This window comes from Pteropus medius, unplaced genomic scaffold (genome assembly GCF_902729225.1).
Source record: "Pteropus medius unplaced genomic scaffold, Ma_sr-lr_union100, whole genome shotgun sequence".
NCBI classification, from domain to species: Eukaryota; Metazoa; Chordata; class Mammalia; order Chiroptera; family Pteropodidae; genus Pteropus; species Pteropus medius.
The window spans coordinates 238,014-259,314 of record NW_024352947.1 but is presented as its reverse complement, the minus strand read 5'-3'; the positions used below and the strand labels follow the sequence as shown (position 1 = coordinate 259,314).

Sequence of the window (21,301 nt, the reverse complement as noted above, 5' to 3'; positions counted from 1 at the left end):
GGCTTCCGTTCTATTTTTTATAACCTGATTTTCTGGTCACCTAACGTGTGGCAAACAAGCCTGTTTTGGTCACTAACCTCACTACACAGTGGGTCCTCGGGCGGCAGCATCCGCGTCCCCCACGAGCTGGGTGGAAATGCAGATTCTCAGGCCCCAGAAGCAGCATTTTCACAGGGTCCCCGGCAGCTGTTACGTACGTGAGAGTTTAAGGAATAGTGAACTACGTCGTTTCGAATGGCTGCCTGACATCCCGTGTTCCAGACGTGTTACAGGTCAGACCACCAGTCTCTTCCTGGCCGAGCGTGTAGGTTTCATACAGAGTCTCACTTTTAGCATCAGACTGTGCTGAGCCTCCCGGTACCAATTGCCCCGTTTCCCTGTCTGGTCACCGTCTGGGGCGTTAGCGGGAAGGGACGCCCCTCGTAGGCCGTCGATGAGGGTGGCGGGCTTCACTCCCGTCGGAGATGTGAGGAAAATATTTCATGGGCCAATGACGGAGAGTGGCCGCTCCCCACCAGCGGTCAGCATGTCTGGTGACTTGGTCCAACGGGCGTCCGCTTCCTGGCCTTCGGGCTGGTCGGGTCCGCCGTCCGGCCCTTCGCTGCTGTGACTTCGAGGTGGTGGTCACTTTTCCCCTGGATCGGGCGAGAACTCCTGATATGCGGAGGTGTCATCCCTTCGGACGTGATGCAGGGGAAGTTCCCGTCCGCGTCCTGGGTTTCGTCCCAGCGTTGGATTCTGTCGCGAAGGCAGGAAGGGGTTTTGGGGACGGGATTTGGGAGAACGTGTTATACGTAACTGTGTGTGCGCCTCAGACCGACCTGAAACCATCGTGTGTGCGAGAGGTGAGTTCAAGGTCCTGCCTGAACAGCTACCTCTGAGCCAGGGTCGTCCGTCCTGCCCCAGGGGACCAGGACCACACCGGACTTTGCAGAGGAGCGTGTCCCTTTTCTTCTCTTTTTCGATGCTCGACTTTTTAGAACGCGCCGTCGGAAGGACTTTGTATTGTTCAATAAACCTCGTAGTCTAGCAGACAGGTAGAAATGCGTGTGTGCAGAAGGTCGTTTATATCAAGTTTTAAATTCAAAATGGAGAGCTGGTGGGGACGTGAGCAAAAGGGGGGGGCTTCGAAGGCCTTGCAGCTCCGCGCCCGGGATCCGTGAGCTCGGAGCCGGCGGTGAACTCGCTTTACTGAAGCTGCTGTTCTGTCCGACCCTGATCCGGTTACTCGTTAAGGAGCCGGCGCGGTTTAGATTCAGAGTTAGAATAAAGGACAAAGCCGAATGCGCGGTGGCCTCGAGTGGCCCGCGGACTCTGGGGGGAGCTCCCCCACCCCCGCTTCCCTGAGCCCCGCTTCCTGGGCCGGGCGCCTGCTGGGCGCAGGCCGGGTGGCCGAAGGGGGCTGGCGGAGAAAGAGGCTGCCGCGCCTCTGGCAGGAGAGGGGCCCGGGGCCGGCTCTGCCGCCAGCGGTGCTTCCGTCCGTCCAGGGACGCGTAGAGGCCATGAGCAGATAGATGTGCGTCCAGCACCTTCCTGAGCCCCCAGAGGGCAGTTCTGCAGCGAAGCACGCAGGGCTGGCTCGGCGTCCCTGACAGCCGGGGCCCAGCTGGCAGGCGGGCCTGAAGCCGGCACCAGCAGCGTGAGTGACAGCGGCCACGGCGAGAAGCTCAAGTCTCTGTGGGGACGATACAGGGCCAGGCGAGCCAGAGGAGAGAGTGGGTTTTTTTCTGTTTCAAAGATGAAGACAGTAAAAGTTTCGGGAAAATGGCCACCGCTGAGCCGGGTTTGCCAGCTCCGGGTGGAGAAGGCCACAGCCCGGCCCTGGCAGGAGAGACCCCGGTCCTCCGTCCCAGGGCACGGTGGGGTGGAGGGAGGCGGGCTGTAAGCCGGTGGGGCACACAGGGGTGGGTGCTGTGGAGTGGGCGGCTCGGGGGGCCGGGGCTCGAAGCGGGGCTGGGACCGGGACCAGCACAGGAGGCCCTCGTTCACGCAGTGGTGACGCCCCGCAGGAGACGGTGTGTGATGCCCCGCAGGAGACGGTGTGTGACGCCCTCGCCACCCCGTGCTGCGGGCAGGGTGCTCAGGCGGGGCCTGCTGGCCCTGGCTGCCGGGGGCCGGCTGCTGCGCGGGTTGGGGTGCACAGCCCATCCACTGGGGCGGGAGTCCAGTGCCCACGCCCTGCAAAGTGCGAGGCTGTGTGCCCAGGAAGTGCCCCCGCTGCTGCGGTGGCCTCAGGGAGGTGGCGGCAGCCGCACCAGCACCCAGGGCTGGCTGGGACTAGAGTCACTGTAGGTCCACGCTGGAGCAGCGTACCCTTCCCAGGGACGCCCGGAGGGGGACCGGTGGCGCCCCCGGGAGCCCTGAGCGTGGGCTTGGCGACAGGAAACCTGGATTCGTTCTGGCCCTGGCGCCACGGCCCAGGCTCAGAGGCTCGCCGTGGGGACGGCACGGCAGCGTGCGTGACAGCGGCTTGTGCCTGCAGAGCGCCGTGCGCGCCCCGATGAAGGGCTTTTCCTCACCGTCACTATTCTGGAACAACAGCACAGGCTGCCCCAGCCCCGGCCTGGCGCCCCTTCCGCCTCCCCTCCCGCTCCTGGCTGACGCCACCCAGCCGGCTCCTGGCCACGTGGCTGCCCTGACCTTTATTCCACTCAAGCTCTGGCTTCCTTGAGTAGCTGAGCCACTTGCACACAGAGGTTGGGCCCCGGGGCCTGGGTGTGGCTGTGGGTTCCCAGCAGTGCCTGCCTGCTGGGCGTGGCTTTGCTGCGGGATCCTCTGCACAGGCCCTCAGGCCGTCACCTAGCTGGCCCGGAGAGTGAGAAGCTCTAGCTGGTGCTGCCTTGGAGGGGAGGGAGGGGACAGGGCTGGGTGACTTCCATCCTGGTTCGTGTCCTCCACCCGGGACCAGCCCTCGGGGTGTGGGCCTGGCCTAGGCGTGCCCTTCCCACGGCCGTGACGCCCCCGCCCCTGCCACTGTTGCTGACTTGGCGTCTGTGTTCGGAACGGGCCGCAGGGCGCACGTCCCCGGGGACTGAGTAGGACCATGGTGCGTGGCCAGTGCTTGTCCCTTTCGTGTGGCGTGTTCCTGCTCTGGCTTTGTCTTCCGTCCCAGACGATGGGGTGGGGGGTGCTGGGCGTAAGCCGCTGAGCGGCCTGGAGCTCGCCGCTCCCTCTGCGTCTGGCTGGACTGGCCAGCAGCCACAGGCGGACGTGAGAGGTGAGATCTGCAGTCACAGTCAAGTACAGGGGGTGGCGACCCGGAGCTGAGGTACGGTGCAGAGCCAGGCGTCCTGGGTCAAGTCGAGCCACTGGGGAAGTCACTGAATCTCGTGCGCTCGTGTCCTTCCGTACAACGGGGACGGTGGCAGAACTTCGTCACCCGGAAAATCAGACGCGGCCACAGAGCTGGGAAGGCTTGGCCCCTGGGAGCGTCTGTGCCCGAGCGGGGGCTGCCGTGTGGCAGAGGGGACAGACTGTCCAGCTCTGTGACCTGGGCGTGCCTCCGCACGGCCTCCTCGGCCCATGTGAGGTGGGACGTGAGGTGGGCCCGCGCCTGGCTCCAGGACGGCCTCCGTCAGGCACAAGCCGTATGGCCGGGCTTCGGCATGTGTCCTAAGTGCTCTGAGCACAGCTTCACGTGTCCCCTGCCGAGGGTTCCATTTAGAGCACTGACCTCGATCGGAACCTAATTTGGGTGTGCCACCAAGCGCGCAGATCAGACTTAGACAGAAAAGGGTGCTGTGACGCTGCTCACAGCGGCCCAGCGAGGTGGCGTGAGTTGTCCCCTCCAGCCACACGGGTGACGGGCAGCCACGGCGGCGTCAGGAGCATGACCAGGCCTGACGCGGTCGCCCCCACCCCTGCGGGGGACCCTGCGATGCCTGCCGAGCGAGCGCCTCACCGTCACTGGGCTGTGAACAGAGGCTGGACGGGAAAGAGGCTTCCGAGAGTCCGCGGGCTGAGCAGGTGGCGGCCGGGCCCGTGGGCGGCTTGTTCTGCAGAGCAGCCCCTGGGGGAAGGGGGCGAGGGTGGAGAAGGGGTTGCTTCAGCCGAGACGAGGACCAGCTGTGGCTGGCACGGAGGACCCCATGTGGTTCGGTCATTTTCTGCATCACCGTTTTTCTGGAATGTCATTTTCGATGCCTCAGATGAGAGGATTATTTTTCTGGTGATGCAGGCTGTTCCTGTTATATTTTTATGCCTGTTCAATTTAGCCTGGGGAGACATCATTTTCTTATTTTAAACCTTCAATTCAAAATATCACATGATCCACATCTGTGTCACAAAGCTGCTGACGACGAGTACAAAAAAATGCCAGTTTATGAAAAGTGTCATTCTCGCCTTAAAGTGCATGTTTCTGCTCTGCAAGGCTGCGCTTCGGGAAGCACACGGAGCCGCCCCGTTCTTCCAGATGGGGTGACGGTGGGGAGCGGCACCCCACGGGGCACCCGCCTCCTCTGCATCTGTGCTCCTGAAGGGGTGGGGGCCGGGGGCGGGAGCGGCCACTGCCCCAGGGCCTCACACCGTCCCCCACGTGCCGTCACCGCGTGCCGCCTCCTGTGTGACATCGCCGGTGACGCTGCCTGTGTGATGTCGTCTGTGTGACGTCACCTGTGAGCCTTGGCGCCTTGGCGATGGGGAGGGGCAGCTCGGCGGAGCTGGAGCTGGGGCGCTCTCCCCCCCAGACGCAGGCCCTGGGGTGCCACCAGCTCTGTCCACTGGCCACGTGGCCCAACATGGGTCTGAGGAGGGGTGACGGGTGAGGGTTTGCTTAACGAGCACTGGGAAGCAGGGGGTGTTGTGCACAGTTTATGTTCTTGTAAAAACGTCTCTTGTGAATTGTTGTGGGGCCTGGGGCAGGCGCTGTTGTTGGTGAGTGGTGGCCGTTTGGGTAGGGGGGGGGGCTGCAGTGGGGGGAGCACAGTGGAGGCAGAGGGGGCAGGGGCCGAGAGGCGGAGAGTGAAGCGTGTGGGGTGAGGGACGAGAAGATACGCAGGGGGCGGGTTTCTGGCTGAAGTAACTGGGGTCTGGCGGCCACTCTGTCTCCGGCACCGTCCACCAAACATGAGTGCTCGCCTGGTCACGGGGCCTCTGCAGGAGATGCTCTCGCTGCAGACACAGTGGTGACCTCTGCCCTCCCCAGGAGGCTGATGGCTCCTCGCCCAGCACCTTCAGGGCCCCTCCAGTGAGCGATCCAGACCCTGCCCCCCGGGATCGGGATTTGGGGCCCCTCCTGTGGGCACAGCCGTGCCCCAAGCCTCACACATGTCTCCTGTCACTGCACCCCGACTCCCGGGGAGGGGAGGCCAGGTGTTACAGCCCCCCTCAGCCCAACACCTGCTTCTCTGGTCACCACTGAAAAGGAGTGTGTCCTGGCTGGGGGCAGGGGACCTTCTGGGGACCTGAGCCCCACTGAACCATCAGCACCACCCTGGGGTTGGGGGTGGGGGGTGCCCTGGAGGCCCAGGGGACCAGCTGGGTGGTGGCAGGGGGGTTGCAAAGGGGAGACGCAGTGACGGGGGAGGGAGATGGTTATGTGACTGGCACCGTCACCACGCAGAGCTGCGGCCCCACCCACACGGATGAGCCTGACGGTGGCCCCCCCGGCCCCCCACCCCCGGCTCCTGCTGCCGCTGTGGTCTGGGCAGTGTGGCTTCTGCTTCTGCCTTCAGGGACACTGCTGGCTGCCCCGTGACCGCTGTGCCCCCGCGGACTGAGCGTGCCCCGGGAGGGGGTCTAAGGACTGGCCCCGCTGGAGCTGGCGGATGGCGTGTGCCCGCCTGTCCCCATGGGACACTCGGAGGCAGCGGGGGCACTGCCGGTGGTGACGGCAGATGGCAGGCATGCTTGGGCTGGCTCTGGGCCAGGTGGCATGATGGTCGCCCCCGCCGAAAGGCACTGGGAAATGGGTGACCTTGGGCGTGTCCTGAGTCCTCACCTGCAGAGCGGGGCGACCTTCACAGAGACCTCTGTGGGTCGCGTGGGGTGACCTCCGGCAGAGCCACCTGGGCATGCCGCCCACGCACTGTACCAGCTCTTCGCAGACTCGGGCCCCAGCCCAGCAGGCCGTGGAGCCGGCGCCAGCGTCGGCCGCTCCCCACCGTCCCCGCCAAGCGCCGGCCAGGCCGGTCTCTGAGCCCCATCTGCAGTGGCCTGGGAGGTGAAGTCACTTTCCACGTGACTTTGGGAAGAGACTCACGCTGCCCGCTCAGCACGCGGCAGCAGTTGGAATGCCGGTTTCCTCCTGCTTGGGGGGCTCCCCGAGCAATGTCAGGCCTTGCCCCCCGGCGGCTGGGGGCTCTGCTTCAGGAGGGGGCGGCGCAGCCTCAGGCCGTCCCAGGCCAGCGAGGCCCCTGTCTTCCCGCCTCACGGTCTGGCCCGGCGAGACAGCGGGACCCCGTGGCGCCGGCGCAGGACCTGGCTGATGACAGTGAGCATGGCGGCCGCTCGGTCTCTGGGCCTCAGTTTCCTCTTCCGTGAAGTGAGGGCAAAGGTGGCATCGTGACAGCATCAGCCCGGCCGCCAGGGGCTTCTGTGCCGTCTCGGCGAGTTGCGGGTTTGGGCGGGTTCCCGGGGCAGGTGCGCAGGGCACATCTGAGCGTCCCCAGTCCCCCCACAAATGACAGCCGTGCACAGTGGTGTCATGCTGCCCGCTGCGCTGCCGGGAGACGGTGGCCTCTGCCTGAGACGGCAGTTAGCGGGGAGCAGACGGGGGCTTCCAGCTCCCCGGATCCGCGTCTGGATCCGAAACATCGGCCTCTTGTGTACATTCTCGGTCTTTTAAATTTATTTTTCAATTACAGTTGACAGTCAACGTTCTGTTACTTCCAAGCGTACGGCACGGCGCTTAGACTTTTATTCCAATTCACGGCGTGATCGCGGCCCAGGGAGGCGGGTCCGCGCCTGGCGCGCAGGGTCTGGGGTGCTGCGGACCATGCTCCCTGTGCCGCACCTCACGCCCCCACTCATCTGTCTGGGTTTCGCCGTGGAAACTCGACTTGGAGAGCACGCGTGGCTCTCCCCACAGATCGCTCCAGGGCGCAGACCCCGGCCTGGCTCGAGTCACCCCGGGGGGCGGGGAGCACAAGCCCCATCTCAAGAATATGCACGCGAATGACGTGCGTGCGCGTGTTTATTTCGAAAGGCCGTCCCCGCGTTAGGTAGAAGCTGTGAGATTTTTATTGCATTGGTGAAATCATCTCAACCGGTCCCTTTAGATTTTTTCACTAAGAAATTCGAGGTTCCCCTGTGGACACCACCTGATAAAAACCGCAGCCTCCCCGGACGGAGTTTCTCGGGCCCAAGTGGTGAAAGCGTTTCCTGTGACAGAGTCCCCTTAACCTACGGGAAGAGGGAGCCGGGAGCCAGGGCCGGGCTCCCGGGTCAGGGCTCCGGGGGGCCCTGCGTCTCCTCCGTCCCCTCGCGGGCCCCTCAGTCCAGGACCGGCATTTCCGAATTCCCCAGCTTTGTAAGGGGGTGGTGTGTGCGCAGTGAAGAGGCCCCGGGTGACGGGACTCGGGGACGCGGGGACCCGCCTGGGTTAGAGCCCCTCCCAGAAGCGGGTGGGGCGGGTGGCCTGCGGCAGGGGCCGGGGAGGCGGCCGGCATGGGGTCGGGGTGTGGTGGCAGCGGTCGGGGTGTGGTGGCAGCGGTTGGTCGGGGTGTGACACGGCAGCAGCCAGCGCCCGGCCCCGGCTTCATCTTCGTTTTAGGTCCCACCCGGAAGCTGCCCCCGAGCGCCAGCGCCCTGGACTTCCTCCAGCTCTTCATCCCCGACGCCGTCCTCAAGGGCATGGTGGCGCAGACCAACATGTACGCCCGCAAGTTCCAGGAGCGCTTCGGCGGTGACGGCGCCTGGGCGGAGGTGACGCTGGCCGAGATGAAGGCCTTCCTGGGCTACGTGATCTCCACCAGCACCTCGCGCTGCGAGTCGGCCCTCAGCGTGTGGGGCCGCGGCTTCTACAGCAACGACAGCCTGGCACGCGTCATGAGCCAGGCGCGCTTCGAGAAGATCCTCAAGTACTTCCACGTGGTGGCCTTCCGCCCCGGCCCGAGCGCGCCCGGCCTCTACAAGGTGCAGCCCTTCCTCGACGCCCTGCAGGCCGGCTTCGACGCCGCCTTCAGGCCTTCCCAGACCCAGGTGAGGCCACAGTGCCCTCCGCTCCCCGGGGTGACCCCGGGCGCCCCGCTTCTTGCCTCGGCTGCCACTAAGAGCTCCACACCCAGCTTCTCACCGACGCTCCGCACTCCGGTGTGGATGCTGACGTCACCTGTCCTGTGAGAGCCTCGGGGTCAGAGAGGCGAAGCAGCTCGGCCTTGGCCGCACAGCCGGTCGACGGCGGAGACGGGGTTCGAGCCCCAACCAGAAGGCCCCCGCGTGCACGCGCCTCCCCAGACTCTGCCTCTCTCTCCGGCAGGTGCTACACGAACCCCTGATCGACGAGGACCCCGTGTTCATCGCCACGTGCACGGAGCGGGAGCTGCGGAAGAGGAAGAAGCGGAAGTTCAGCCTCTGGGTCAGACAGTGCTCGTCCACCGGCTTCGTCGTCCAGGTGCGCGGGCCGGGCCGGGGAATGGTGCGGGGCCTCATCCAGGTGAGCGGGGCCAGGCCGGGGGACACGGTGCGGAGACCTTGTCCAGGTGAGGAGGCGGGCGGGGATGAGGGGACTGTGCGGGACCTCAGCGCGTCAGGTCATCCATCAGCTCACTTACCTGTTCGCGGTGCGTCCCGCGTGCTCCAGCAGAGGCCGAGTGGGGCTGCTCCCGCTCCTCGGGGCACCAGGGTGTCCGGCCCTGGGCCTGGCATGGCCCGTCTGCCCACTGCAGCCTCAGCCTCTCTGCTTGAACAGCAGCAGTAAAGACAGCGGTCGAGGCTCAGGCCCCCATGGTGCCGGGGGCCGCACCGTCTCTCCCGAGGGCCTGCCGCGTGGCCGTCCCGGAAGGCCACGACCATCACAGGCCAGGGCAGTGCCTGCTCCCGGCGGACACGGGTGCCTTTCACACGGGGCTGGCCACGCCCCTCCTCCGAGCGCCGTCCTGCAGGGTGCCTCGCTGGGACCTGCGCTTCGGGGTGAAGCCACGCAGAGTCCTTGCGGGGTGTTCACTGCTGCGGCCGCAGCCCGGGCAGACGCAGAGGACAGGTCCGGTGCGGGGCCCCGCCGGGCGGTGGCCGCCTGAGGCTGCCGGCACCGCGTCCCATGGTGGCCGGAGGCCCTGCTGGGAGGCCAGGCCAAGACGAGTGTGCACGAAGCCACCCTCCCGCGGAGCTGTCCGTGGTGCTGGCGGCGTCCCCACCTGAGCTCACCGCCGCGGTGGCCGTCGGCTGCTCGACCCGTGTGGCTGAGGGACTGGATCGTTGGGTTCGCCTGACTCTAAGATGGCCACAGGTGTCTATGCGTGGTGTGGACCCAGGGCTCTGCTGTGATAAGTCATTTCTACGTCCTCGGCTTTCGCATGGAGACGGTGGCCTGGCAAGGGGACCCTCGCCCTCGCACGGCAGGGGACGAGGGCTCGGAGCAGTTAGCGACTTGCCTCCGGTCACGAGCGGGGACGACGGCCATGCCCGTCGAAACCTGCACTTGCCCCCACGGTCTCCTTGGGGGACACGATTCCTCGCGCCGGGAGTTGACAGCCGTCACGAGCGGCCGTCCCCCCAGACGTCCGGCCACGGCCCGCACGTCTCCGCGAGCTCATCTGGCCTTGTTTCCGCGAGCGGCTGTCACGGCTGTGCTGTGAGGGTCACCCCCACACATACCGGTTCCCGCACAGCTCGCCAGCGAGAGGTCCAAGCAAGGGACACGGTCCCGCAAGTGACCTCTCCGTCCCCGGATGCGCCCCACACTGACGCCGAGAAGCCCGATTCTCTCCTGAGGGAGAAGCACGGACGGCGGTCAGGAGGCGTGGCTGGACCCGGTTTGTCCCGGCGGACAGGGCAGCGAAGCCCAGCGGCCGAACGACCTCTGAGCCCATCGGGGCTGCGGTGTCCCCGAGTTCTCTCGCTTTGTCGGTGCAGCTGGGGGGTGGAGCCGGGCCAGCTCCGCGTTCTCGGTGGTTTCAGGGGTGGGGCTGGCGTCATTGTTGCCTGTGTCCTGGGGCTTCACCTCTGCAGCCACCTGCGTAAAAGGCTCTGTCACATATCGACATCGCAGTAAAACACGGCGGTGACGCCGCCCCCAGCTCTTCCTCCCCGGGTTCCTCCGTCGAAGGTGGGGACAGCCCAGGAGCCAGGAGAAGGCTTTTAGGACAAGTGAAAGGCGTGGCAACTGGAAGATACATTTTCTGCTCCAAAGACACTTGTCAAACGAGCTCGTACCTCAGGGAGTAAGAGCATCTGCAGCAAATTCCGTGGACGCAGTGACGGAGGACGGCCCCCTGGCGGTGACGCGCGGAGGGGACCATTGAGTGTGGCGAGTGTCCCCAGATGTGCGCGGGGAGAGGAGAAGCTTTGAGGAGCAAGCCGGCGGCTGCCACGCGTGCGAGGCCCAGGACCGGGCGCCTTCCTGGAGAGGACACACACGGCACAGCGAGCACAGCCCCCACCCGTGCGCGGGGACACGTGGGGATGGGGGGGACACGCGGGGACGGGGGGGACACCAGGGAGGCGCCTCCCGCGGGCCGCTGCTGATTCTTCGCTCAGGCCCCCACGTCTTCAGCCGTCAGCTCGTGGCTGGGATGAGATTCACCGCAGTTGTGATTGTCTCGTAGTTGGAGATCGAGTCATCCGGCCCAGGGCGCACGTCGACATCTGGGACCAGCCGATGTCACTCGAAGCAAACGCAGACCCGTGGGACCTGGACGGGGCAGCCACCGGACCCCCCAGCACCTGTCGGGCCCGGCCCCTTCACTGCCCAGCGACGGTCCCCTCCGGGTCGTGCCCTGGCCACGAATTCTGAGATTACAGTTTTTTTGAGGTTGCCAATTTACACGTAGACTCTGGTTAACGTCCACTCTACAGACACGCTCACTGCTGTGGGGTGCACCACACCGCCAGCTAGGGACCCTCCTCACTGCCACCGTTGGCCTCGGGCTCCCTCAGAAGCAGGCAGCCTGGGGTTCCCTGCGTCTCCCCTGCGGTGGGGCAGCTGAGCGCCCGGCCTCAGGGACACCGGCTGGGCCCCAGGGGAATGCCAGTCTTCCAACGTGCCCGTGTGGACAGACTGAGCCATGTAATTCCAGGGTGGCTCTGTGACGGGAGCCACATCATTGGCTTTGGGGGAAAACATGTCATTCTCAGAGAACAAGAGACCGGCGCGTCCCTGATGGTCACTGTCACCTCTAGGTGGGTCTGTTGTGCGCTTAGACGGGGGGTAGGGGGGCTGCCTTGAACACTGCAGGCTCCAAATGCACCTGCACGGTTTCGGTCCTGTAGCAGCTGGCCGGCAGGACTGTGTCCTCGAGTGTCCCTGGCCGGCAGGACTGTGTCCGCAAGTGTCTCTGGCCGGCAGGACTGTGTCCGCTAGCGTCCCTGACTGGCAGGACTGTGCCCGCGAGTGTCCTGGTGGCCGTGGGCATCTGGGTTGAGACAGTGTGGTCACCACCACGTGCATCGTACGCTGGGATCCGCCGTTTGCCAGGGAACAAAGGGGACGCGTCACCACCCTCTTAGAAGGCGGGGAGCACTCGTTCACCACCCCGAGCCCCAGACGCGCAGCGGCTGGAACAGTGGGCCCTGTGTGTGGAGGCTGGACCCGCTCGAGGCCTTCCCGCTGCGGGGTCTTTGCTTTGCACGTAATCGTGGTCCAGAGTCGGTGGATCGTAAAAGGAAGATTGTCTTGGGTGGGCCTGACCTAATCAGGTGAGCCTGGACCAGGACCGGGCGCCTTCCTGGCGAGGAGACTTGCCTGAGGGAGGGTCTCCGCTGCTGGCTGTGGGGGTGGAGGGTCGTGCGGGAAAGGGCGCGGGAGCCTCGGGCTGAGAGCAGCCCCTGGCTCGCAGCCGGCAGCGCACGGGGACTCAGTCCTGGAGCCACAGGGGACGACCTGACCCAGCCTGGAAGCGGGTGGGGGGGCGCGGGAGCCTGGGGTGCCCTGGGCAGGAAGTGGTCCCTGCCACGCCCACGCTTCCGGCCCACCCACTGGGGTGGTCAGCGGGCATCGTTTGATCCTCTCCGTCTGTGGTGATGCGTCTGCAGCGAACACAGTGAACACAGGGCCTGAGGCGGGTGTGGCTCCGTCCGGAAACAACGCAGAGCCCGGCGTGTAAAGGCTCAAGAGACCCCAAATGAGGGGTGGGCCGTGCCGAGCTCCCTGCCAACGCGCCGCCTGGTCGAGCCACTGCCTGTGCCATGCACCTGGGACGGGGTGACCTGAACGGGGTAGGGTGACCCTGGAGATGAGCTGCTTCAGAGTTAGATACACTAACCTGTCCTCACCGCCTTGGGACACTGGACGCTGGGTTTTGTGAGCGATTGTCCGAAGTCACGTGACCAAGGACAGGTACGGGGACGAGCCGGGTCCTCCCTGTGACCGGCTTGCTTGTTTTCCCAGCACGTGTCATGGGCAGTCTCCAGGGACGGATTCACCCTCAGCAGCTCTGTGCCTTGGAGGCCGGTCAGGGTTGGCCTCGTTGCCCACAGGTGTCAGGTGTGGTCCCCGGGCATTGGGACAGGCGCAGGTGACCGTTAGCTCGTGAACCTCCTCCAGCAAAGGCACCGGAACATTGCGTGGGGAGAACCACCCCGCCCCTAAAGGACGGGTCAACCTGTGCGAGGGCGGGCTCGGGGCTCGGGGCTCCGCTCAGCGGCGGGGGGCCCGCCCGCCTCCGCCCACCCCGCCCTGTCCCATCTCTCGCTCGAGCCCGTTTGGCGATGCTGCTCACGGGGCAGAGAGCTTAAAGCTGCCTGCTCGGTCCAGCACGGCCTCGTCGCCGGCCCTGGGACCTGAGACGCGTTGTAAGCCAGGTCCTCGGAGCCAGGTGGCCGCCGCCCCCTCTGCCCGCGTGGCCGTTCCCACGAGGAAGACGAGAGCGTCACGCGGACGCGTTCACCGCGGGGACGAGCCGTCACTCGCGTGCGCCGTGGGCTCCGCCACCCCCGTGTGGCAGAACGGGGACACGCTCGCACCGGCCTCGCCGCCGGACTCGCTGTCTGTGCCCGTTTGTCCCTTTTCTCCTCCACCTCGACATCCCTAAACCGAAGAGGCTGGTGCTGAGTCGGGGCGGCCCCAGGCCCCTGCAGGGTGCAGGTCACAGGGTGGCGGGGGCTGTGGACGAGGCACCCGCAGAGGGGGAGGTTTGCCCACTCGCCCCGGCCCACGGACAGGGGCCTGCGCCCCCAGCGCTCTGGGCCTGGCCAGCTGTGAGCTCACTGACCGCTGTGCGTTTCTGCCCAAGATCTACGTGCAGCTGAAGGAGGGCGCGGCCCCGGACGGGCTGGACGCGCTGCGGAGCAAGCCCCAGCTGCACAGCGCCGTGGCCCGGAGCCTGTGCCGGGGCGCGGCCGGCCGAAACTACATCATCTTCACGGGGCCGAGCATCACCAGCCTGGCCCTGTTCGAAGAGTTCGAAAAGCAAGGTAGGTCGGGGCCGGTCCGGGTGTGGCCCCCGCACCGTGCGTGGAGGGGTCGGGTGGGCCCATCGGAGGGGTTCGGCCACAGCCCGTGGTCCGGGGCCCACGTCGCCACAGCTGCCAGGTCCTCGGGCTCGATTCTTTGTGGCCTTTGAGGTGAGGCCGCTGATGGAGCTCGCTAGTGGTCCAGCCGCTCGGGCTGCTGCCACGGTGGGCAGGTGACAAACTTCAGGAGTTTGTTGCTCACGGACCCGCGGCCTGGGGCCCGAGGCCAGGGTGCCTCCCGGTTCTCACTCGGCGAGGGGCGAGGGCTCTGTGGGGCCTCTCACGGGGCACCGATGCCATCGTGCGGGGCCCGCCGTCCTGACCTCAAGCCCTGTTTAATGTCCTCATACCTCCCTGGGCATCAGGTTCTCGACATGAGAGTTTGGAGGACACGAGCTCTCAGCCTCTGGCCCCTCGGCTCAGTGCCCCATCTGTGTGGGTCCCTCCCGGCCGCAGACGAGGCCCGTGGGGGTCCGCCCACCCGGCAGCAGCACCACGGGCCTGGGCAAGGTCTTCCCCCAGTGACGAGATGTTCGCTTCATGGTGGCAGAGGCGGCAAGCCCCTCAGGGCCCCGACGGGAATAGGGGGTGCGGTGAGGGGGTCCAGTGGCGGCATCGCCTCCTCTGCCCTGCACACTGGGCTTCTGTCTAGTCGCTCGGGAGAGACACAGAGCCCACTCGGCTGCTGCAGGAGCCGCCAGATGGCAGGCCTGCTTAGCAACGGGCGGGTGTCTGAGTGACGGGGGCTGACAGCTGCGACCTGCGGCCTCGGCAGCTGCCGAGGGGAGTGGCCGGGCTCTGTGCCCCCGCCGCCGGGGCTGCGTCCTGCTCGTCCGTGAAGTCGGGGCCCGAGGGCTCAGCGCCCACTGCCGAGGGACCTCAGTGTGCAGAGGCCACGCTGTGTGGACAGGGCGCGGGTTGGTTTGGAGGACAGTGTCCCTGAGGCATGCTGAGGACCACCCTGGGAGTTAAGACAGATGGGCCAGTGAGACCGTCCCTGCGTCTCTGGTTGGAAGTGCCACTCCCATGGCCTCCATGTGTCCCCGGGGACAGAGGACCTGGAGCCCAGGGCGGATTCAGAGGCCTCCTGTCCCCACTGGCCTCTGCCCACGGTCTGCCCACGGACACTTCTGGGGCGTGCAAGCCATGCTGGTGTCCTGCCTCACGACCCTCCTCGTTCTGCTCACGGCGCTTCCTGCTCCCTGGGGGGTCCCCGGCCCCGTGCACAGCGCTCGGTGGCTTTCCCCGGAGTGTGGCCAGGACAGGGCTGGGCCGCTGCCGGCAGGTCTTGGCGAGAGTGTGGGGCGACCTGACTGGTCCGGTTTGGACTCTAGTCAGACCTGCGCCGTGAGCCTAGGACCTGTCACAGCCAGTTCCCCTCCTCCAACATGGGTGTGATGGGGTGCAGAAGTTTCTAGAAGCAGATGGGTCCAGCGGTTTAGTTAGGGCTCTGGCGGTGGGCTCTGTTGTCACTTTCTCGCGTGTGTCGTACACTGCGGCCTCACGTGACATCCTGGGCGAGCTCGTGAAGTGCCGGCGCAAGGTCCAGCCCAGGCCCGGAGCGGTCTCCCCAGGCCCGGGCCTCGGGTGGGCGGGGCGGCCTTTCCCCGCGCATGCGCGGCGGCCGCGCTGACCGCTGCGCCTTGCTGTCCCCCTCCCGCCAGGGATCTACTGCTGCGGCCTGCTCAGCCCGCGGAAGAGCGACTGCACCGGGCTGCCGCAGTCCATGCTGGCCAGCCCGGCCACGCCCCCGGCCCGCGGCCAGCACCGCGTGCGCACGAAGGGCAGCATGTCCCTGATCTGCTGGTACAACAAGGGGCACTTCCGCTTCCTGACCAACGCCTACTCGCCGCTGCAGCAAGGTGGGTGTGTCCACGAGGGTGTATGTTGTGTGTGTGTCTCGGCAGGTGCGTGAAGTTCACCTTGGTTTATACGGTGATTTTGTCCCATTCAGCGTCATCCACTTTGACGTCCGTTGGACTTCTGCTGACCTTTTGTCACATGACAAGGGTTGGTTGATCAAACAGTCCCCGTCACGCCTGAGCCATTTACCGAATAAATTTTCCTTTCTCTGCTTATTTTAAATGTCACCCAGATGGCAAAGTCTCATGTATTCTAAAGACTGCTGCTCAGCCGTACACTCCCTTCTGCTGTGACCACGTGTACGCTGCTAAAAGTTGAACAGAATTTCCAATCTTAGGAAACATGGAACTAGTTACAGACATTTGGGGAATTGGTTTGTTATTCTTTACTGCAGATTCTAAGGAAAAATGAACCTCCAGTGTAAGCACATGCACAGGCTTTTTAAAAATTGCATGCTGCCACGTGGCAAGGGACGTCCCACCGAGAAGCAAATGCTTTTGCTTTTCCTCTGAAGTCCATTCGAGTCTGTCATCTGCCCACTTAGCGTTCAAATTCCACGGGACAGATGGAGGCACAGCACGTGGGCGCAGGACTCGGCCGGGCTGAGCCCTTCGGGGCGACGTGGGGAACGCGAAGGCGCGGCCGCCGCGCCCCCCGGGCGCATCCGCGCACCCTGGGAGCGGGTGGTTGCGGGCGGGGCGGGGCCTGACCCCCGGTCTCCCCAGGAGTGATCATCAAGAGGAAGAACGTGGGGATCCCCTGCCCCCTGGCGGTGGAGGCGTTCGCGGCTCACCTCAGCTACATCTGCAAGTATGACGACAAGTACAGCAGGTAAGTGGCTCCCGCCGCGTCGCCGGCGCAGGAGGGGCTGGCGGGTCGTCAGGGGCCTTCCCAGCCGCAGGCCTGAGGGGTGACGGCCTGCGCCCTGGCCTGGCCTCCCCTCCCCTCGGGGCGCCAGGCCCTCTGCCCTCGCTGCGCCTTCCCGAAGGTGCCTCTGGTGTCGCACTAGCCCCGACCGGCCTCCTCGTCCACACCCGCTGGCAGCCCCCGGCGTGTCGCACGAGCCCCGCGCCTGCCAGCGCTGGTCACGCAGTCCCTGCAGGTGCGCTGGGCGTGGCCTCGCTCCAGCGGTCGCACGGGATGGCGGCGTTGGCACCGCGCCCGGCCCCACGCAGGCGCCGCACAGAAACCGGCGTTAGCTGGTGACGTCGCTGGGCGCCTGCGATGCGGCCCTCGGGGGGCGGGGACAGACGTGTGCGCGGAGGACGTGACTGGGGGGACCCCGAGCCGGATGGGCCCTGGAAGAGCTCTGTCCTCAGTGTGAAGAGAAGGTGGGGGTGAGGGGGAGGGCCTTGCGCGGCCCCGGGGGCAGCCGCTGGCACAAAAGGCCTGGCCTCACCGTCCCCCCATCCTGTGATGGGGGTCTTCCTCATCTTTGTCCTAAGGAAAGATCACGTGACCGCCTCAGCAGGCCGGCCACCGGCGACCTCGGGGAGGTCCAGGGGCCGCCGGGTCAGCCCCTCCCTGCCTCTGTCTTCCCAGGTACTTCATTTCTCACAAACCAAACAAGACCTGGCAGCAGGTGTTCTGGTTCGCCGTCAGCATCGCCGTCAACAACGCCTACATCCTGTACAAGATGTCGGACGCCTACCACGTGCAGAGGTACAGCCGGGCGCAGTTCGGCGACAGACTCGTCAGGGAGCTGCTGGGCCTGGAGGAGGCCTCCCCGGCCCACTGATGCCGGCGGCCAGGTGAGGCCCAGGTGAGGCCCAGGTGGAGCGGGACGCGGAGGGAGGACCCGCCCGCCACAGCCCGAGTCGCTCCGTGTGGCCGCCGGGGAGGGGTGTGCTCGGCCCCTGCAGGGACAGACGGACCTGGTCACGGTGGCCACTGTCCCGATGTCCGTTCAGAGAGGAGCATGGCCTCCCTCTGGGAAGGGGCCACCCACCTCGTGGTGACACTCTGCAAGGCGGGGGTGCCACACCGGACTCTGCCGCATGAGGCCTGTGCTGCCCTACGTCTGTCCCGCTCAGTGGGTGCTGCACCCTCACGACCCCCGGGAGCCAGCAGGAGAGCTGGGCTCTGAGCCCCGGGGACCTGGGACGCCTGTTGCCGCCGAAGGCCCCAGAAACAGGACGAGCCACAGCACACGCTGCTGGAAGCGCCCGCTCGGCAAAGACGTCAAGACTTTTGTGACGTGGTTTCCTCTCGTGCCTTGTCCCCAGGTGACCAGAAGCAAGTGACGGTTGGCTAAGACTGTTCCGGAGCGTGGTGGAGACCCGAGGGTGTTCCAGAATTTGCCCCACGCGAGCTGCGTGGAACAGGCCTCGTGGGAGAGGGAGCACGGCGAGGAACGGCGGGCGTGTGATTCGTGAGTGAAGTGTTCCCGCTCCGTCCCGCTCGGCTGGCGGACGGGACACAACGGAGCCGCCCACGGAACCGCAGTGACGTGCGACGCTGTTTTTTATTTTTAAATCTATCTTCAGGTTATTTTCTTACTGTTGCTTACAGCTCCCCCGTCCCTCCCCGGTCCCGCCCGCAGCCTCCCGCCCCCGCAGGCCGCGCTCTGTGCCAGGCCGAGGAGGGGGCTCGTTCCCAGAACCACCGCAGCCGTGGCTACCGGGGGCCCGCGGGCCTTCCGCTTCCTCACGAGGTTCTCATCGGCAAAATTACTCGTTTTAAAAAAATATGTAGCATTGCTGAAACAAACAGCAAATTCTCTCCACGGTGACCACCTGCTGATTCTCTTCCCCTCGTGGGGGGCCAGTAACCTGGTCCTTGGGACACCGTGGCTGGCACTCGAGCCCCGCACGGATGGGCCACTGGCGTGGCTGCGTGACGCCCCGTGGGGCCGGGGACCAGCTCACCGCAGGACGGACGGGACAGCGTGACGAGCAGCTGGCAGCGAGGGCTCCGCTTAGTCCCCCCAAAAACATCAGGGCCCGTTCTGAAGCACGGTCACCTTCTCTGCGGGAGCCCCAGCTGGAGTGGCCGGCTGGTCTGGCTGTCCCCACAGATCAGACACAAGTCATTTCTGGAGTTACACGACCCCCTGCGCCCCGACTTACACGGCCCCTCGTTTTTACAAACGCAGACTCCATCCTACTCAGGCTTCGGGACGTTCGTCCGTGTCCACACTCAGGTCGCCCGTTGGCGGCAGCATGCTCGCGAACCCGTCCCCACGCCCTCGCTTCACGATGACAGGCCTCGTCCTCGGTTCTCATCCGGTGCCACGGACCGCGGGCCACGTGTCGAGTTGTGTCCCCAGCACCTGATTGGGTCTAAAGCACTTTTACCACATGGAGAAATATATTTTTAATTTGTGATGCTTTTCTACAAGGTCCACTATTTCTGAGTTTAACGTTTCCAGCACTTCGGGAGACTCCTGAACGCCGATGAATTTTCTCTTCTGTCCAAATAAGTAAAAGAAAAAAAAAAATAAAGGTCTATTTAGATGTTGATTCTTTGTTAACACGTGAATCCGTTAAAAGGCCAGAGACAGAAACACGGCTACCGTTTTAAGTCTCGGCGTCTCGTTAGGTGACCTTGACCGTTCTCGGTGTCCTGAGCTGCCAAGCCGTGTAAAGCAGACGTTCGGCTGGGGTTTGACAGTGTGATGCCGGTTTGTGCGTGTCTGGTGCCCGTGACATTGAGGGAGGAGGTGCCGGCTTTGCAATGTGACTCCTCCTCATTGCTTGCGGGCCATGGCGTGTGTCATCCCAGGTCACCGCAAAGGGACACCGGTGTGACAGCAGGTGGCTTCTCGCTCTCAAGTGGTTGGGAGTAATGGCACCGTTTCGGTGTTTTCTTGAGCCGTTGTTTTTTCTGATTAATAGCGAAGGACAGTTCCCGCCGGGTTTCTGGTCGGGGCCGTGGTGTCCACTGCCGCCCGTGAAGTGGGGGCCTTCTCTCCTTCCAGAAGGACAAAGTGACAGGGAGCACCGATCAGGAGAACCCGCAGGGCCCCGGGCCCGGCCGTGCTGCTGTGATTGGAGCGACTGTCTTGGAATCGCTCTGGTTAAAATCCCCTGCCCCAGTGTCCCCTGGGATCGAGGGCCCTCATGATAACACTGGTTGGCTCGTTTAGCAGCTGTCATTGCTGGTGACCAGGAAAGGGCCCACTGCGTGCTTCTCAGGAGACAGGATCCAGGGCCACCCGGCAAGGTCTGTGAGGCAGGTGGGCGCCTGCACCCCGTGGCCAGTGAGACCCCCTTCCACCCCGGTCCTGCCACGGTGACAAACCAGCCCCCTACGGGGTGGTTTTGCTGCAGAGTCCGGAAAAAGAGCAATGAGCCCCCCGACCCTTAAGCAAAAGCAGCCTGACCACAGCTCGTGCGAAGGTCCTGTGAGACCGGACGCACGCACGGTCGGCCTGCACCGGCTCCCCCGGCTCGCCCGGGCCAGGCCGGTGGCCGGGGCCGCAGCTGGGCAAGGCCATCTGGGAGAGCCGGGCCGGATGTGCTCACTCTGTGTTCACTGCCTCCCCTGTGGGCTCCGCTTCCCACCCGTGTCCCCATGCCCTGCTCCCCACGGTGCCAGACAGGCCCCGCGCGGTCGGGGAGCACAGTGCTGAGGCCGTAGTCCCAAACTCGGGCCGTCACACAGGAAAACCTTGTGCCTGGGTCATTCCGGGCAGTTGTCCGCTTTGCTGACCGTGTTCACGAGGCCCGGCCACCAAATCGAGTTACCTGCAGCCATGCCAGAGGCGAGACCTGCAGACACCAGGACAGGGCCAGGCAGGTCTGGGGCGCCGTGTGTGGCCCCTCGTCCAGTCTCCGCAGCCAGCAGGGGGCTCTGCACCGGCATCCGCCAGGCAGGAAGCCAGGCCGACTGCATCCTCGGTGACACCTGAGCAGTTCCCAGCTTCGTCCCGTCCCCTCCCCTCCCCTCCCGTCTCTGCTTCAGGGCAAAGCCGTTTCCCACAGGCTCTGGAGGGTGGGGGCACAACTCAGTGACACGCTGATGGAGGGGAGGTGACCAGGCACTGCCAACCGTGGGCCCCCCCAGTGCCCACCACGGCCCCCCACCCCGCAGTGCCCACCATGGACCCCCACAGTGTCCACTAAGGGCTCCAGGAAGTCCTCCCAGGGGTGCCCCACACAAGCTCCCCCACCTGCATCCCCAAAGGTCCTCAAGCACTGCCCACTCAACGCCCCCCCCCCCCCGCAGAGTGCTCCCCCTGGCATGCTTCCATGCTTTGCCGCTGAAGTGAGACCGCCAGCCAGTCATCAGTTGCTCTTCAATCCCTTCCGCTCTTTTCTCCTCTCATCTCAGCAGGACTATCACACCATGCGGGCGAGCCTGACGGAAGGAGGGAGAGGTGCACCGGGCCGTGGCCCACACGCCACTCAGGGATCATGCAGGGCGCTTAGACGCCTCATGTTGGGAGGGGCTGGCGCTGGGTGACACGGCCCCCCCGCTGCGCCCTGGACGCCCGGCTCCTGCTGACCTGCTGTGGCAGGTGCTGGGCTAAGAATGCGTCCAGCGTCCCCTGGAGAGCGTCCTCCCGTGAGGGGTCAGCCCCCAGGGGGAGGGGCATCTGCAGTCGCAGTAGATTAGGGCTGTGCAGCTCTGTCACCTCCTCCCCTTCCTCAGAAGGTTCTGGAATCAGCACGAAACGGGGGTGCACATCTGCTGTCAGAAGGTAGGTCCTCGTGGGCAAAGACAGAGATGGGGGAGCAGTGCCCGGGAGGGGGAGCTGGCCCGCTTGGGGCCTTAACAGAACAAAGAGGTTGTGACACAGCTTTGTGGTGACACCCTAAAAGCCCATAAGGAGGGTACGGTTTTCATTAACGCAGATCTTCGTACGTAATGAGACATCGGATCCTACTTCCCAGCATCTTTACACGACATTACAGGACAATAAAAAGACTCTGAGAAGCACGTGGTT

At 65.1% G+C, this 21,301-nt stretch overlaps 1 protein-coding gene across 2 annotated transcripts in view; it reads left to right on the top strand.

Moving 5' to 3' along the window:
* The window catches only part of PGBD5 (piggyBac transposable element derived 5), a 34,281-nt gene extending 15,409 nt beyond the window's left edge, over window positions 1–18,872 (top strand). Inside the window, exons 2-8 of one of the 2 annotated variants that reach the window (XM_039850316.1) lie at window positions 7,712–8,139; window positions 8,417–8,551; window positions 13,329–13,509; window positions 15,213–15,410; window positions 16,137–16,242; window positions 16,954–17,162; window positions 17,637–18,872. In XM_039850316.1, the coding sequence (XP_039706250.1) occupies window positions 7,712–8,139; window positions 8,417–8,551; window positions 13,329–13,509; window positions 15,213–15,410; window positions 16,137–16,242; window positions 16,954–17,149 (1,244 nt within the window). In that variant the 3' untranslated portion in view covers window positions 17,150–17,162; window positions 17,637–18,872. Of the gene's footprint in view, window positions 1–7,711; window positions 8,140–8,416; window positions 8,552–13,328; window positions 13,510–15,212; window positions 15,411–16,136; window positions 16,243–16,953; window positions 17,174–17,636 lie in introns of both variants that reach the window. The other variant, XM_039850317.1, reaches the window with a different exon arrangement.
* Window positions 18,873–21,301: the final 2,429 nt, after the last annotated feature.